This window comes from Oryctolagus cuniculus, chromosome 2 (genome assembly GCF_964237555.1).
Source record: "Oryctolagus cuniculus chromosome 2, mOryCun1.1, whole genome shotgun sequence".
Taxonomy (NCBI): Eukaryota; Metazoa; Chordata; class Mammalia; order Lagomorpha; family Leporidae; genus Oryctolagus; species Oryctolagus cuniculus.
Window position 1 is genome coordinate 73,199,340 of NC_091433.1, and position 19,536 is coordinate 73,218,875.

At 37.9% G+C, this 19,536-nt stretch overlaps 1 protein-coding gene across 2 annotated transcripts in view; it reads right to left on the reverse strand.

The window, feature by feature from the left end:
- VPS37A (VPS37A subunit of ESCRT-I) overlaps positions 1-19,536 on the reverse strand; it is a 46,552-nt gene that overhangs the window by 21,156 nt on the left and 5,860 nt on the right. For both annotated transcript variants that reach the window (XM_002709510.5, XM_051842600.2), the window contains exons 2-4: positions 4,662-4,736; positions 2,762-2,876; positions 2,128-2,228 (exon numbers count right to left, since the gene is read on the reverse strand). In XM_002709510.5, coding sequence (XP_002709556.1) covers positions 2,128-2,228; positions 2,762-2,876; positions 4,662-4,736 — 291 coding nt within the window. The remainder of the gene's footprint in view (positions 1-2,127; positions 2,229-2,761; positions 2,877-4,661; positions 4,737-19,536) is intronic.

The following is a 19,536-nucleotide window of genomic DNA, read 5'->3' on the forward strand; positions in this document are numbered from 1 at the left end:
CCATGCAGGTGCAGGGGCCCAAGCACTTGGGCTATGATATGCAATCAACCCAATGATCGTCAACTGAAGACTGGATAAATAAATTATGGGATATGTACACCATGGAGTACTACACAACAGTAAAAAAAAAAAATCTTGTCATTTGCAACAAAACGGATGAAACTAGAAAACTTCATACTTACTGAAATAAGCAAGTCCCAAAAAGGACAAATACCATATGTTCTCCCTGATCTGTGGAAACTAATAGAGCACCTAAAAAGTAATCTATAGAAGTGCAATTGATACTTTGAGATGCAATGACTGTGAAGAACCCACATTTTGATTGTTGAGGAACAGTTTTTTTTTTCATACTATTTGTTGAACTCTTACTATAGAGTTAATCTTATTAGTATAAAGTTAATTGAAAATAGATCTTAGTAAAAAATAAGAATGGGAATAGGAGAGGGAGTATGAAGAAGGCCAAGAGTACAGGTCGGGGTACAGGTTGGAAGGCAGGTTCAGTGGGAAGACTCACTATGTTCCTAAAGCTGTATTTATATCCCTTAAATAAAAGGTTTCTGTGGCGGGGGAGGGGGGGGGGGACAATACAGCTTTCCTTTGACTGCCTGGCTCTCCTTCCGGGGACACTTGCCCTCAGAATACAACTCAACATGCTATGAGGAGCCCAGGCTATACAAAGGGCCAAGTATGGATGTATTAGCTGGTATCTTCCACCAAGATCTCAGAATTTAGTTAAGAGTATCTGTCAGACATGAGAATTAAGTAAGTCTTCAGATTATTCAACTCCCATACTTCAAGCCATGTCAGCTAATACAAAAAATGAAGCAAGGGGCCGGCACTGTGGTGCAGTGGGTTAATGCCCTGGCCTGCAGTGCTGGCATCCCATATGGGCGCCAGTTCAAGATCCCGCTGCGCCACTTCCGATCCAGCTCCCTGCTATGGCCTGGGAAAGCAGTAGAAGATGGCCCAAGTCCTGGGCCCCAGCACCCATGTGGGAGACCCGGAAGAAGCTACTGGCTCCTGCCTTCAGATTGGCACAGCTCCAGCTGTTGCAGCCAGTTGGGGAGTGTACCATCTGATGGAAGACCTCTCTCTCTCTCTCTCTCTCTGCCTCTCCTTCTCTTTCTGTGTAACTCTTTCAAATAAATAAATAAATCTTTAAAAAAAAAAGATGAAGCAAAACAAGCAACCACCACTGGTCCCAAAGCAAACTATAGGTTCAGAAAGAAAATATACATTATTACAGGGAAAACTGCTATGCATCTTCAGTAACTAGAACATATAGTTCTACTTAGTACATTACTGAAAGGTAGCCAGAAACTAGCAAATGGCCAAGAAAAAAACAAAATAAAAAAAATAGAGAATTTAATAAAAGAAAGTATTAAAGGGATTTCCTAAGATAACAACCAAGGAAGCTACCCAGATGCAAGCTATGCAGCAGAGTATCTCATAGTGGAAGAAGAAACTGGAACATTGTCTACACAGAACAGAAAAAGAACCTAGAGATTACTTGATTGGTATTGTGGGAAAATATGGCTTAAAAGATCTCTCAGAACTGTTAAAAAGTTCTGTGCAAATTTAAGAAAACCTGGAAATTTAAGAACATGTGGAAAATTAAGATCTAAGAACACAAAACCAATGGGGAATTGAGGTTAACTATTAATTCCAGAAAAAGGTAACAGATCATATGAGAAGGGAAACATACCATAATACAGTTAATTCAGAAATGGACTATATTTAGATAGTCAAAAAAAACAAAAGCATAAAACATGGACTTATATGAAAGTCACAATATACTTTTACCGTTAAGAGGAGGAGAAAAGTGAAATGTTGTGAAAGATATTTAAATCCTTATCTATTGTAATAGAAGGTCAATAGACAATATCTAAAATCAAAGAATCAAAGAGATAGCAGTATAAGCACATTATACAGAAAGGTAAAGTTATACTAGAAAAGACAGTTGAAGGAGGACACCACCACTGCTGCTGAAAAGTGTGCATCTATTTTTCTGAAAGTGGGGATGTGGAAAACAGAGGATTGTCTTCTAATGTGACTTGTTTTTAAACCATATTTTCATTATTCTGATAATTGAAAATATATGCAAAATTTTGTTATAAAGATACTCACTATGGAAATGCTGTTGAAGTAGGAGCTAAAACTGGAGGATTCTTCCAAAACTCATCTAACAAACTCTGAATAATTTTTCCAAGATCTGAGTGCATTGTAAACTAAAAACAAAAATAAAACATGATTAAAATTACTTTCAAGAAAGATTATAAAGTCTCATTAGGATAATTTTAGATTATCCTAACGTATCCTACTTTTACAAGTCAAAGAATCAAGTGAAAAAAAAAAAAGAAGGGCATTGTGTCAACTAAAAATATTAGTAACAGACAACATAAAACGTTTTATAAAATCAGTTACAAAATCAATACTGTAAACACTTGGTAATCAGCAAAGCAGGTTAAAAGTCTATTTATACAGAGATAAACTCATATTTCACTACTTACAATAATTTGAAGGTTCACAGATAAATACTGAGGGTACACCAAAGTTACAGTCCTTCATATTAATCAATTATATCATATTGTAAGCCAGAATCTTACGTAAACACAGTGTTATCTGTTATACAGAATAAAACTTTTTTGAAAGTTAGTAATTCCAAATCTAATTTTAAATGCACTTCAGATTTCTAAACTATTCCAAAGAAAATTAATATACTTGTTTTATCACTCTGAAATTAAGTGTACCATATACATACATTGTTTACTAAAGGAGAGGTAACATATATTCCTTGTTTATCCATTAAGTGATGTCGTATTGGTGGGTAAACGCTGATCACTGGCTTTTCTTGAGGAAATTGTGGAGGAAGTAATCTGGTAAAGACAGAACAGATGAACAGTATATCATCATGATCTTAAAGTTAAAAGCACAATTTTACACTTTGATATGGATTAATTATTTAGTGATAAGTTCTCTATTATGGTTGTCGATTGCAAAGTATAAGGTCTGGCAAGATTTTATAGATAGCAGTCCAACACAGGAAAACATTCTCAATGTGAACTGCAGATCTGAACAACAGAATATTCTTTATAACATGTTCATTAATTGTTTCCAAACACAATATACCAAGCAATTCACAATCTCTATCAGGCATTTGTATCCAGTGAGTGATACTAACCCTGCTGGCTATTGATATACAGGTTCTGGCCATATAATTTTCTCTTAGTTTATCTACTTTTGAAATGCTGTCAGAAATCATTGCTTTATCCATTGTATTTCCAAACAGTAAGAGATGTAATACAAAGTACTAGGATTGAAATGATGTGACTCATCATGCCTTGGTTCTATATGGCTCCCTTCTAAATGTCCCACTTAACACTTCTCTCAACTTTGAGGTTAATCACATGGTTTCAAGTAAAAAAACACTAAGTTCTCAATACCAAAAATAAAAAAGTGAAAAATTTAACAGCTATGAAATGACTATAATATTTAGTGAGTGAAGTTTTAAAAAGTTGAAATTAACTAGATCTGGAAACTTTTCCAAATCTATAAAACTCAGAAGAATATTTTCCTTTAAATTCTCTGTTCCCTCATTGTCTCAGAAAACTACCTTGTTGGCCTTGCCTGCATAGCTCTTTCTGTGCATTGGGTATTTATTTATGGGGCAGGCATTTGGCACAACAGCTAAGGCACCACTTGAAATGCAAGTATCCCATATCAGAGTGCTCTGGTCCGAGTTATGGCTCTACTCCCAATTTCAGCTTCCTGCTGATGTGCATTCTGGAAGGGAGCAGTTGATGGCTCAAGTACTTGGGTCCCTGCCACTCATGTGGGAGACCCAGATTGACTTCCTGGCTTCTGGCTTTAGCCTGGTCCAGCCCTGGCTATTGTGGGTATTTAGATAGTGAACCTAAGATGAAATATCTCTGTCCCTGTCTGCTTTTCAAATATATAAATTTTTTTTTAATTTTAAATTATTTATTATATAGTTGAAAATTTTAAACTAGTTTCAGAGTAAATGGCCTTTGGAGCCCAACCAATCTGGGTTTGTATCCTGACTCCACTGTAAACTTACCATGTCTGGCATTTGCCCTAAACTATAGTACTAAACAGTAAAACTATAGTTCCAAGGATTACTATAGTATTTAAAAAAATTATTTCAGAGGCAGAGAGAGAAAAATGGGGGGGGGGGGGCGGAGGAACAAGGATTGGATAAGAGAGAAAGCGTCTATCCCCACATGCCCCCAACAGCTACACCTGGGCTGGAGCTGAAGCCAGGAGCTAGGAACTCAATCTGGGTTTTCCATGTGGGTGGCAGGATTCCAACCAGCTGAGCTATAATCACTGCTGCCCAGGGTATTAGCAGAAAACTGGAGTTAGGAGCTGGAGCCAGGTGTCGAATCCAGGTACTCTGATATGGGATGCACACCTCATATATGATGCATACTCCTATTATTTTTTTTTATTACATTTCCTCTGTTCTTCTAAAGCAATATAAATTACTGTAATATCTCACCAAATTTTTATTTTATTAAATTACACACTATTTTATAAATTATAGTCATTTGAAGTTCACAGCTCATTTCTAATAGTAACGAAATAAAAATACAAAGTTTTGAATACTAATACATGAAAAAGCAGGATATAATTCTACTCACATATTAATGTTAATTGTCAGGTTATTTACAGTGAATGGCAATCTGTATTCCACATCTTTCTGTATTTCAGCTATACTGTAAGAGAAAATTTGAAAAAATTTACTCACAGTTGTGAAATCATTAATGTTAAAAAAAAAACACATGTAAAATGCTAGAACACACTAAAGTTACTATTAATTTTAATCACAGAATCTGGATAGCCATTTTAACTTGTATCTTCTGAGGATAGTTAATGATAGTTACACAGACTTTTCAAGTAAGCAGGCAATAATACTCTGAAATATCCAGGGGAATTCTGTGGCGGGGTGCAGGGGATGGGGGTGGATTGGGAGGATGCTGAGATAAAGAGGCAAGGAAGAACTCTTGTATTAATTACACGAGCTTAATTTACTATCAATTTATCAAACTTATTATTAGTAGAAACAATTGTAAACCCTGTGGGTTAATATAGGTCAGCAAGGCATATGGGTTCTGAATCTAACACTACCACTGTGCAGCTATACAGACAGCTGGGGAAGTCTAGGGGCAAAAGTCTATGAATATCTCCCAGTCTCATGGTAGAAGCTTCTAGTTACTTTCAAAAACAAATAATCTTCTTCTTCCTAAGAGAAACTTGATTTTATTCTATGTTGTAATGTTCTTTCTTATAGCAAGTTGTTGCTGTAGACTGCAGTTCCAGCCAATAAAATATATACGGGAAGTTGTGGGAAAGAATTCCAGGAATGCATCTTAAAGTAGAACAAAAGAGGGGCAGGCATTTTCTAGCTTAGTGGATAAAACCACTTCCTGTAACACCTATATCCCAGGTGTCCTGGCTGTTCTGCTTCTGTTCCAGATCTCTGCTAGTAGTTGGGAAAAGCAGTAGAAGATAGCCCAAGTGCCCGGTCCCCTGTTACCCACACAGGAGATCTGGTAGAAGCTCCTGGCTTCGGCCTGACCCAGCCCTGGCCAATGAAGCCATCTAGCAAGTGAAACAGCGGATAGATGATCTGTCTCTCCCTCTCTCTGTGTAACTTTGATATTCAAATAAAAAAATATTAAAAACAAAATAAAGTAGGACACATGAACAGGCAATTGATGGAAGCTCAGTTTGCCCTTCCTGCTTTCCTTCTAATTCTTTCTTGGATTTGATAGCTGGACTTTTAATAGTTATTTTGGATTATGAGTGACCCTGAGAATCATAGTGATGCACTAGGGGTAGCTAAACAGAAAGAAGTAGCTTGGTCCTTAGTGATGCTCAAATTCTGAATTTCTTTTATGTGAGATTAAAAAAGAAATTCATCTTGTTTAAGCCATCATTTTGAGAATCTTGGTTAATGACAATTTCTGAGAAATATAAGTGCCTTATACTTTAACATCCTATACCTAAGAGTTTTATTTTGTTCCATTAATTATAAGTCTATGTTATTGAAACTATAATCTACCAAACAAGGCTTTGGAGGCTCACTTGGAATTCTACTTAATATTCATATTTCCAATGGGGAAAAATCTAAGTAGCATTAATGAGTTAAGATTGTAGAGGAAGCCTAATTTTCAAATGGACATGAAACTTGAAAGGTCTAGTACACACAATGATGTACTTCTTGTTCTTTTGGTTGCTCTAATAGTTTTAATAAAACCTTTCATTTGGGAGATTCCAAGATGGCAGAATAGGGATGAGTGTACTCTCAAGGCTAGGGGTAAATAATTAAAAAGAGAGAGAAAGTGGAGAAAGTACATTCTTGGGGAGAGTTAGAAAATGGCAGTGGGAATTCTACAGAAGGAAGAGGAATGCCATGGATCTGTGTGGAAGGTGCTCACACACAGCAAGAACATGGACACAACACAGAACCCCAGCAAGGAAGAGCAGGAGAAAGCACCAGCTTTGGAGAAAGAGCTAAGATCAGACTGCAGCAGCCCGTGTCACTGGTGATGTAACTGGAGGGAGATTGTGATATGAGTCCAGCCTATAACCCTAAGGGTGATTAGAGGATCCAGGGCTCAAACCATCTAGGCAAAGCACCCACAGGCAACTGGCTCTGGGAATGTTTCTGCCTCTCTGTGGAAGAAACAGGTTAGAGGGGCAGATAGGATCCTCTATACCCCACAACTGTGGGAGCCTTGTGTGTTGAGAATGTGGGAACTCTGAATGCACGAGAGGGTGCAGGGTGTAGCTGGGTCTCTGGGCAATCAATGCACAGGGCTCCACATGCTCAGAGCTTCCTGATAGCCTGGGCAGGGGAGGACGTGGGGGGTTAAGGGAGATGGGGAGGAAGGGTAGGGGTGTCACTGCAACAGGATCTGTGAGGACTGCACAAAGTCTGTGCAGTTCATACAGCAGCATGGATGAGTATTACAACCAGTGTACACTGACACCCAGGCATTTATCACCTTGGAAGAGATGAAGTGAGGGTGTGATTACACCAACAGAAATTATATTTCCTTTCTGCTAAGAAGAGATCTACCACACCCAACTTGGGTGTCACCCTGGATACTCACCCTGCAGCACCAAGGAAAGCTCCATGGCCATACCCAGCACACACCTCTGGGTATTCAGTGTAAGAGCTGACACCCTACTAAGCCACAGATGCATAGTTCAAAGACAAAAGCCATTATAGGAAAAAAAAAAAAAAACCTACAAGTATTTCCACAAATACCTAAAAATAAACACAGAAATTCAAGAAACAAGAACAAGACAACATAACCCTCTTCCCAAAGGATCACAACACGTCGATGTTAGAATGTAAAATGAAGAAATTGATGAAATGCCTAAAATGGAATTCAATAGATTAATCATAAGATTACATAGAAGCAGTAAGAAGCAAATTCACAAATTAAAGAAATTTCCCCATGAAATTGAGATTTTGAAAAGCAATCAAAATGATACTCTAGAAGTAAATTCAATTTGTCAAATAAAAAAAATATAGTGTAAAGCCTTAACAACAGATTTGGTGAGCCGGAAGAGACAATATCTGACTTAGAAGAAAAATCTTCGGGGGCTGGCACTAGGGCAAAGTAGGTTAAGCCTCGACCTGCAGCGTAGGCATTCCATATGGGCTCTGTTTCAAGTCCCAGCTATTCCACTTCCAATCCAGCTCCCTGCTCATGGCCTCAGAAAGCAGTGGAAGATAGCCCAAGTGCTAGGGTCCTTACACCTTCATGGGAAACTCAGAATAAGCTCCTGGTTCCAGCTCGTGGCTTTGGATTGGCCCAGCTCTGGCCATTGCGACCATTTCAGGAGAGCACCAGAGAATGCAAGACCTCTGTCTGGAACTCTGCCTCTTAAATAAATAAATAAATCTTTAAAAACAACAAAACAAGATAACAAATCTTCAGAATTTTTTGTCAGACCAAAAAAAGGGGGGGATTAGAAGAAATTAGGAAAAATTAAAAACACTTTGGAGATATATGGAATACAAATGATCCAACATACAGGTCTTAGGAGTTCCTGAAGGTGTGGAAACAGAACTGATCAGAATCCTATTAAGTGAAACTTTTACATAAAACTTTCCTAATCTGGAGAATGAAAGGGAAGTCCCAGTACGCAAGGCACATAGAACTCCTCATAGTCATGACCACAAAAGATCTTCACAATGACACACTGTAGTCAAATTTTCAACAGTAAAACACAGAGAAAAGATTCTAAATGTACACAAGGGAAATGCAGGATTACTTTCAGAGAATCTCCAATTAAACTTACAGCTGATTCTCATCAGAAATCCTATAGGATAGGAGAGAATGGAGGGACATAGTCCAAGTCATAAGAGAGCTCAATCCAGAATCCCTTACCCTACAAAGCTCTCATTTATGAATGAAGGTGAAATATTTTCCATAACCAACAGATACAGAAAGAATTTGTCACTAGGCCAGCCTTACAAAAGATGCTTAAGGGGGCCAAAAATGTTGCATTGTGGGTTAAACCTTCGCGTGTGGCATCAGCATCCCATATGGGTGCTGGTTCAAGTCCTGAATGCTATACTTTCCATCCAGCTCCCTGCTGGAAAGCCTGAGAAAGCAGTAGAAAATTACCCAATTGCTTGGACCCCTGCACCCAAGTGCAAGACCAGGATAAAGCTCCTGGCACTGGATTAGCCCAGCTGATGTGACAATAATACATGTCTATGCATCCAATTAAAGGATGCCTGGCTATTTAAAACAAAGGTTAATGGATCTAAAGGGAGACAGACTCCAATATAATACTAATAGGGGACTTCAACACCCCACTTTCATCAGGACATATCAACCAGACAAAATCAATAAACAACAGAGCTAATCAACAATGTGGACTAAATGGGCCTGATACCTACAGAACCTTTCATCCCACAGTTGCAGAATACACATTCTTTTCATCAGTACATGTAACTTTCTCTAGGATATACTACATGATAGGCCATAAAACAAGTCAACCAAATTTTAAAAAAAAGTTTTTTTTTTTTTAAATCATACCATGCCTCATTGCAGAACACAAAGGAATGATGTTGGAGATTAACAACTCAAGAATCTCAAGAACATTTGCAAACACATAGAAACTGAACAACATACTCCTGAACGAGCAGTAGGTTAAAGAAAAATTTTAAAAATTTCTGCACACAAATGAAGATGACAATACAATATATCACAACTTACGGTATACAGCAAAATCAGTGTCAACAGCAAAGTTTATAGGAATTTGTGCCTACATCAATAAATTGGAAGGGGGTGGTGCTATAATGTAAGCTAAGTCTCTGCCTGTAGCACAGGCATCCCATATGGGTGCCAGTTCATGTCCAGGCTGCTACTTTTCCAATCTACCTCTCTGCTATGGCCTGGGAAAGCAGTGGAAGATGGTACAAGTGCTTGGGCCCCTGCACAGATGTGGAGACCCAGAAGGAACACCGGGCTACTGGCTTCAGATCGGCCCAGCTCTAGCTGCTGTGGCCATTTGGAAAGTGAATCAGAATGGAAGACCTTTCTCTCTGTCCTCTCTCTCTGTAACTCTCTAAAGTAAATAAATATTTTTTAAAAAGAAAGAAATTGGAAAGGCACCAAATGAATGAGCTATCAGTGCATCTCAAGAACCTAGAAAAACAACAAACAAAACCAAAAATTACTAGGAAGAAATAAATAACTAAAGTTAGAGAATAAACAAAACTGAAACCAAAAAAAAAAAAAAAAAACCACTACAAAAGACCAAATGAAGAACTGGTTTTTAAAAAATAAACAAAACTGATATACCATTGGCCAAAAAACAAAACGAGAGAGAGAGAGAGAGAGAAGAACCAAATCAATAAAAATCAAAGATGAGAAAGGAAATTTAACAAGAAATACCACAAAAAGAAAAGAATCACCAGGATTTATTACAGAGAGCTGTATGCCAACACACCAAGAAACCTGGAAGACATGGATAGATTCCTAGACACATATAATCTACCTAAACTGAGTAATGAAGACATAGAAACCTGAACAGATCAATAACCAAGATGGACATTGAATCAACAATAAAGACCTTCCCAAAAAAGAAAAACTCAGGACTAGATGGCTTCACTGATTAATTTCAATTCTTCTCAAGCTATTCCAAACAGCTATAAGAGAGGGAATCGTCCCAGACATTTGTTTAAAAGATTTATTTTATTTACTTGAAAGACAGAGTCACAGAGAGAGGTAGAAACAGATAGAGAGGGAGGTCTTCCAACTGCTAGCTCACTCCCCAAACGGACAGACAGCTGGAGCTGAGCTGAGCTGAGCCGAGCCGATATGAAGTCAGGAGCCAGGAGCTTCTTCCAGATCTCCCATGTGAGTGCAAGGGCCCAATGATTTGGGCCATCCTCTGTTGCTTTCCCAGGCCATAGCAGAGTCCTGGATCGGCAGTAGAGCAGCCGGGACTCAATCTAGTGCCCATATGGGATGCTGGAACTTCAGGCCAGGGCTTTAGCCCTCTGTGTCACAGCACCAGCTGCCTTCTTCTTCGAAGCCAGAATCACCTTAATTCCTAAGCCAGAAAAAAATAAAACAAGGAGAAAGAGAACTATAGACCAATATCCCTGATGAACATAGACGAAAAAATCCTCAACAAAATACTTAGTAATCGAATCCAAGGACACATCAGAAAAATCATTCACTCAGACCAAGTGGGATTTATCCCTGGTATGCAGGAATGGCTCAACATTTAAATCAATCGCTGTGATACATCACATTAACGAGATGCAGAATGGAAACCATATGATTATCTCAATAGATACAGAGAAAACATCTGATAAAATGTAACATCCTTTCATGAAGAAAACATTAAGCAAATTGGATATAGTAAGAACATTCCTCAACATATTCAAGGCAATTTATGACAAACTCACAGACAGCATCTTATTGAATGAGGAAAAGTTGGAAGCATTCCCACTTAGATCTAGAACCAGACAAGCGTGCCCACTCTCACCATGGCTAATCAATATATTCCTGGAAGTTTTAGCCAGAGCCATCAGGAAGAAAAAGAAATCAAAGGGATACAAATTGGGAAGGAATAAGTCAAAACTATCCCTATTTGCAAATGACATGGTTCTATATAGAGGGGGATCCCAAAGACTCCACTGAGAGACTGTTGGCATTCATAAAAGAGTTTTGTGAAGTGGCAGGAAATAAAATTAACACACAAAAATCAACAGCCTTGTAAAACAAGCAATGTCATGGCTGAGAAAGAACTTCAAAGATCAATTGCATTCACAATAGCTACCAAAAACTTAAATACTTTGAAATAAGTTGAACCAAGGAAGTTAAAATCTCTACAATGAAAATTACAAAACATTAAAAGAAGACACAAAAAATAAAAAAATCTTCCATGTTCTTGGATTGGAGGAATTTATATCATCAAAATGGCCATACTACTGAAAGCAATTTACAGATTCAATGAGATCCCAATCAAAATAACAAAGATTCTTCTGAGATCTAGGAAAAATGATGTTAAAATTCATATGGAAACATAAGAGACACAGAACAGCTAAAGCAATTTTCAACAACAAAAACAAAGCCGGAGGCATCACAATACCAGATTCCACAACATACTACAGGGTAGTTATAATCAAAATAGACAGCCAAAAATACAAATGCAGACCAATGGAACAGATAGATAAAGTCCAGAAATCAATCCATGCATCTACACCCAACTTATCTATGACAAAGGAGCTAAAACCAATTCCTGGAGCAATGACAGTCTTTTCACTGATGGTGCTAGGAAAACTGGATCTCCACTTGCAGAACTAGGAAACAAGATTCTTATCTTACACCTTACACAAAAATATACTCAAAATGGATCAGGAACCTAAATCTACTATTCGAAATCATCAAATTACTACAGAACACTGGAGAAACTCTGCAAGACATTGGCATAGGTAAAAACTTCTTAGAAAAGACCCCAGAAGCACAGGCAATCAAGGCCAAAAATGACAAATGGGATTACATCTAATTGAGAAGCTTCTTTACTGCAAAAGAAACACTTAGGAAAGTGAAGAGGCAACTGACAGAATGGGAGAATATATTTGCAAACTATGCAACTGATAAAAGATTAATAGCTAGAATACATAAAGAGCTCAAGAAACTCAAAAACGACAAAGCAAACAATCCAGTTAAGAAATGAGCAATGGACTTGAACAGACATTTTTCAAGTGAGGAAATTCAAATGGCCAACAGACACATGAAAAAGAAAAAAAGCTCAGGATCACTAGCCATCAGGGAGATGCAAATCAAAACCACAAGAGGTTTCACCTCACCCCAATTAGAATGGCTCTCATACAGAAATCAACCAACAATAAATGCCACGGAGGATGTCATGAAAAAAGTACTTTAAATCCACTGTTGGTGGTAATGTAAACTGGTTCAGCCATTGTGGAAAACAGTAGGTAGACACCTCGAAATCTGAAAACAGATCATATGATCCTGCAATACATGGAAATTTACCCAAATACAATACCTAAAAGGTAATCTAAAGGAGTGAAGGTGACACTTTGAGATGTGATGATTTTTTACAGCTCTTGTATCAACTGTTAAGGAACAGGTTGTTTTTTTTTGTTTTTTTTTTTGTTTTTTTTTTTTGTTTTTCTGTCATACTATTTGTTAAATTCTTTACTCAGTGTAGGGTTAATCTTATGAGATAAGTTAACTGCAGTCCCTTCACCATGCAGCACTGAACAGAGGTCCGTGGCCACACTCATCACACGCCTCTAGGTATTCACTGAAAAAGTAGACACTCCACTAAATTCAGAGGTATAGCCCAAAGATAAAAGCCTCCACAGCAAAAAAGCAAAGAAAAAACCAATGAGTATTTCCACAAATGCCAAATAATAACTGCAGCAATTCAAGAAATAAGTACAAGGAACACAACATGATGTCACCAAAAGAATACAACACTTCAATACTAGATTGTGAAGATGATGACACTGAAGAAATGCCAGAAATGGTATTCAAAAAATTGATTATACTATTACTTAGAAGTAATCAGAAGCAAATGCACAAACGAACGAAATCTGTATATGACATGAAAGAAAATTTCTCCCAAGAACTTGAGAGCTCAAAGAGAAATCAAAATGAAACCTTGAACATGAAGAATTCAACAGAACAAAAAATGCAGTGGAAAGCCTTAAAAACAGACTTGGTGAAGCCTAAGAAAGAATATTTAACTTAGAAGACAAAACACAGGAAGTTATACAGTCAAACCAAAAACAAGAAAAAATTACAAAATAAAAAACACTGTTGGGAATCTATAGGACACTATGAAACGACCCAACACACAGTTTCTAGGAGTTGTTAAAGGTGTGGAAAGAGCTGGTGCCACAGCTCCCAAAACTTATCCTCTGCCTGCAGCGCCAGCACCCCGGGTTCTAGTCCCGGTTGGGGCGCCGGATTCTGTGCTGGTTGCTCCTTTTCCAGTCCAGCTCTCTGCTGTGGCCTGGGAAGGCAGTGGAGGATGGCCCAAGTGCTTGGTCCCTGCACCCGCATGGGAGACCAGGAAGAAGCTCCTGGCTTCAGATCAGCACAGTGCGCCGGCTGTAGCGGTCATTTTGGGGGTGAACCAATGGAAGGAAGACCTTTCTCTCTGTGTGTCTCTCACCATCTAACTCTGCCTGTCAAAAAAAAAAAAAAAGGCGTCGAAAGAGAGAAAGAATTAGAAGGCCTTTTTAGTGAAATAATAACGGAAAAATTCTCTAATTTGAGAAAGAAAGGGACATCCAAGTACATGAAGCACAAAGAAGTCCTAATAGACATGACCAGAAAAGATTTTCACAGTGACACATGGAGACAGAGCAACATGCTCCTGAATGAAAGTGAGCTCATTGAAGAAATCAAGAGAAAACAAAAAATTTCTGGCAACAAATGAAAATGACAATACAGCATATCAAAACTTATGGGATATATGGGCGCCAGCTGCTCCATTTCTGGTTTGGGACCCAGCTGCTCCATTTCTGATCCAGCTCTCTGTTATGGCCTGGGAAAGCAGAGGAAGATGGCCCAAGTCCTTGGGCCCCTACACCCACGTGGGGGACCCGGAAGAAGCTCCTGGCTTCGGATCAGTGCAGCTCTGGCTGTTGTGGCCAACTGGGGAGTGAACCATCGGATGGAAGGCCCCCCCACCCCCGCCACTTCTCCTCTCTGTTTAACTCTGAATTTCAAATAAATTAAAAAAAAAAAAAACTTATGGGATAAAGCAAAAGCAGTGCTAAGAGCAAAGTTTATAGCAATTGGTGCCTACATAAAGAAATTATAAAGGCACCAAATAAATGAGCTAACATGCATCTCAAGATATAGAAAAACAGTAAACCAAACTGAAAACTAATATGAGAAAATAAATAATTAAAATTAAAGAAATGAAATTGAAACCACAAAAATACAAAATATCAGCAAAACAATTGGTTTTTTTAAAAAAATAAACAAAATTGACACATCACTGGCCCAACTAACTAAAAAGAGAGAGAAGACCCAAATTATTAAATAAGATATGAAAAACGAGATATAACAGACACCACGGAAATAAAAAATCATCAGAAATTACTACAAAGAGCTGTATGCCAGCAAGCCAGGAAACCTAGAAGAAACGGATAGATTCCTGGACACATACAACCTACCTAAATTGAGCCACAAAAACACAGGAAACCTAAAAAGACCCATAACCAAGATGAAAATTTAATCAGTAATAAAGAACCTCCCAACAAAGAAAAATCCAGGACCGAATGGCTTCACCACTGAATTCTACCACACATTTAAAGAAGAACTAACTCCAATTCTTAAGTTATTCACAACAACTGAAAGGAAAAGAATCCTCCCAAATTCTTTCTATGAAGCCATTATCACCTTAATTCCTAACTCTGAAAAAGAAGCAACAGAGAAAAAGAACTATAGAACAATTTCCCTGATGAGGATAAATGCAAAAATCATAACAAAATTCTAGCCAATTGAATCCAAAACATCAGAAAGATCATTTCACTCAGACCAAGTGGGATTAATCCCTGGTAAGCAGGGATGGTTCAACATTCACAAATCAGTCAATATGATACATCACATAAACAAACTACAGAACAAAAACCATCTGATTACCTCAATAGATGCAGAGAAAGCATTTGACAAAATACAATACCCTTTCATGATGAAAACTCTAAGCAAATTGGGTACAGAAGGAACATTACTCAACACAGTCAACACAATCTATGACAAACACTTGGCCAGCGTCCTATTGAATGGGGAAAAGACGGAAGCATTCCCACTGCAATCTGGAACCAGACAAGGATGCCCATTCACACCACTGCTAGTCAATACAGTCCTGGAAGTTTTAGCCAGAGCAAGTAGCCAAGAAAAAGAAATCAAAGGGATACAAACTGGGAAGGAGGAATTCAAACTATCCCTATTTGCAGATGACATGATTCTATACAGAGGGGATCCAAAAGACTCCACTGAGAAAATACTGGAACTCATAAGAGTTTGGTAAAGTAGCAGGATATAAAATTGATAGACAAATCAACAGCCTTTGTATAGAACTCTACAATGAGAATTACAATATTAAAGAAAGAAATAGAAGAGGCTACAAAAAATGGAAAAATCTTCCATGATCATGGATTAGAAGAATCAATATCATCAAAATGTCTGTACTTCCAAAAGGAATTTACAGATTCAATGTGATACTAATCTAAATACCAAGAACATTCTTCTCAGATCTAGAAAAAATGATGCTGAAATTCATATGGAAACATAGGAGACCCCAAATAGCTAAAACAATCTTACACACAAAAACAAAGGTGGAGGCATCACAATACCAGATTTCAAGATATACTACAGACAGTTATAATCCAAACAACCTGGTACTGGTACAAAAACAGATAGACAGATCAATAGAACAGATTAAAAATGCTAGAAATCAACAATCAATCCAACCATCTACAACCAACTTATCTTTGACAAAGGAGCTAAAATGAATCCCTGGAGCAAGGAAGTCTCTTCAACAAATGGTGCAGGGAAAACTAGGTTGTCACATGCAGAAGTATGAGGGAAGACCCCTACAATAAACCTTACACAAAAACACACTCAAAACTCATTAAAGACCTAAATCTATGACCAAATACCATCAAATTATTAGTGAACATCTGGGAAACCCTGCAAGACATGGCAGAAGCAAAGGTCTTGGAAAAGACCTCTGGGCACAAGCAATCAATGCCAAAATTAACAAATGGGATTACATCAAACTGAGAAGCTTCTTTACTGCAAAAGAAATACTAAGCAAAGTGAAAAGGCAACTGACAGGAGAAATTACTTGCAAACTATACAACTGATAAAGGATTAATAAACAGAATATATAAAGAGATCAAAAAACCCAACAACAAAACAAACCGCTCAATTAAGAAATGGGCTAAGTACTTAAACAGATATTTTTCAAAAGGGGAAACCCAAATGGCCAACACATGAAACAATGCTCAGGATCACTAGCCATCAGGGAAATGCAAATCGAAAACACAATGAGGTTTCACTTCACCCCAGTTAGCATGGCTTTCATACAGAAATCAACAAACAACAAATGCTGGCAAGAATGTGGGTAAAAAGGTAACCCCATCCACTGTTGAGGGGAATGTGAACTGGTAGAGCAACTGTGGAAGACAGTATGGAGTTAAATGAGAAATCTGAATACAGACCTACCATATGACCCATTCCTTGGAATTTACCCAAGGCAAATGAAATAAACATATGAGAGTTATCTGCACCCCCATGTTTATTGCAACTCAATTCACAAAAGCTAAGTCATGAAATTAATCCAAATGCCCACCAACTTAAGACTGGATTAAGAAATTATGGGATACGTACACTATGGAATACTACACAATGGTAAAAAATGAAATCCAGTCATTTGCAACAAAGTGATGAATCTGGAAAACATAATACTTCATGAAAAATTTGTTTCAATGGGACAAATTCCATATATTCTCCCTGACCTGTGATAACTAATAGAGCCCTTAAAAGGCAATATGCAGAAGTGAAATTGATACTCTGAGAAGCAATGCCTTGAACAGCCCTTGTCTTGACTGTTGATGAACTTTTTTTTTCATACTATTTGTTGAACTCTTTACTTAACATAAACATGTGTGTGTAAAGGTCAATTGAAGATAGATCTCAGTAAAAAACAACATTGGGAATAAGAAAGGTAGGAGGAAGAGGGGTGACAGTATGGGTGGGAGGTGGGCATGAGGGAAGAATCACCATATTCCTAAAGTTTTAATTATGAAGTGTATGAAGCTTGTAACTGTAAAGCTGTATAGTTTTGTATATGTTCCTATGGACTTACTTCTAAGGATACAGTTTAAAAACTTGCCATGGGACCCCAAATCCCCTTAAGCTGGGTAGCAAAAATATCACCTTATATTTTAAAGTGGTCATATACATAGAATTAAGTGTCTGGTAATAATAGAATTAAAAAGGAGGGAATGATCCAACATGGGAAGCAGTCCACATAGCAGACTCATAGAATGACAATGTCTTTAAGTAACACTTTGGCCTCAGAATCAGCACCTTAAGGCATTCAGGTCTGGCTGAAAAGCCCAGGAGAGCAAATCAGGCATGAAAAGCCAAGACACTGTGGCAAAAAAAATGTCCTACATGAAGGACCTCAGTGGGTGAGACCTCAGTGAAAAGAAGTGGTTATCAGAGAAGGAGGTAGTTTTCTGTGAAGGGAGGACAAAATGTCTACTCTGCTTATGGCATTGTCCAAATACTGATGGAGCTGTGGATTCAAAAGTCTCCCATAGCCTAGGCGGCTCATGTCAAAGAGCCTAGGGTGATCACTGATGTTATACGTAGGGGTGTTAATCATGGCATTGGCGCTGTGGCATAGTGGGTAAAGCCTCCACCTGCAGTGCCAGCAACCCATATGGGAACCGGTTCAAAATCTGGCTTCTCCACTTCTAATCCAGCTCTCTGCTATGGTCTGGGGGAGACCCAGAAGAAGCTCCCTGGCTCCTGGCTTCAGATCGGCACAGGACCAGCCGTTGCAGCCAACTGGGGAAAAAAACAGCAGATGGAAGACCTCTCTCTCTGCCTTTCTTCTCTCTGTATAACTCTGACTTTCAAATAAATTAATTTAAAAAAGAATGTTAATTGTTAAATTAACAGGAGTCACTGTGCATTAACTTCCCATGCAGGACCTCTGTCCTCAAAGAGTTGTATTATATCTAAGTGTTCACAAAAGATGTATCATTTTGAGTGCTTGTATGAAATTAAGGTTCTAGAAAAAAAAAAGTGAAATGAACTTCAAGATGCAATGACTTTGAACCGCCTTTGTCACATCTGTCGAATAGTTTTTTGTTTTGTTTTTCTTGCAAATTGTTCAACTCTTTACTTAGTGTAGAGTTGGTCTTCTGTGTAGAAAGTTAATCAAAAATGGATCTTAGAGGAGAATGGGACTGGGACTGGGAGAGGGAGAAGGAGAAGGGGTAGAAGTGTGTGTGGGAGAGCAGGTATGGTGGGAAGAATCACTATATTCCTAAAGTTGTACTTATGAAATGCATAAAGTTTGTATTCCTTAAATAAAAGGTTTCTTTTGGGGAAAAAGTGAATGCAGAAGTTATGTGCTAAACTATGTACAAAGTAATAAAGAAGGATTATTAGTGTAAGTTTGAATTTATAAATAATAATGACCAATCACAACACAACTCCAGGTTCTTGTTTCAGTGATAAAGAAATAATAAAGAAGCTATTAATTTTACATACTCAAATAGAAAAGAAACCTGGATAGATAGGATAATCATGTCTAAGACCACCAATTTCTAGTATTTCTGGTTGTAAAAGCAATCAAAAACAAACATATTTAATAGCTTCACTTCTGAAGAGTCTTTAAAAGGACCAATATGTATATTACTTATTTCAGTTATTTCAGGGATATTTCATTTGCAACTATTATAAACCAGGATAAAAGGAGTTTTAATGGTCCTTTAGTTTGAATATGTGTTTCCCTGAACTCAGTTTAGTCCCCAAGAGGGTGGAAAGTTATAATCATGGTGTATGTTAGTCAGTTTTTTATCACTATAACAGAATACCCAAGGCAAGCTACCTCTATCAAGGAAGAAGGTGTACTTTGGCTCACAGGTCTGGACATTCACAGATCAGAATACCCCACTGTTTCAATGTCTAGTGACTGTGTTCTTGCTGGCAGAGTTCCAATGTTACAGGGCATCACAGGACAAGACCGGGAGTGTGTGCTTTTGCCTATGCTTGTCTGGTCACCGTCCCTCTCCTTAGGAAGTCAGCAGGATTTTATCTCTGGGGCTTGGAACTAATGTAATCATTTCTCAAAGGTACCTCTTGGAAACTGCAAAGCTGGATTAAGTTTCCACTTTCTTAAGATTATTACCATAAGGATTTGGGATTTAAATTCCCCAAATTTAAATTCAGTGGTCAAATC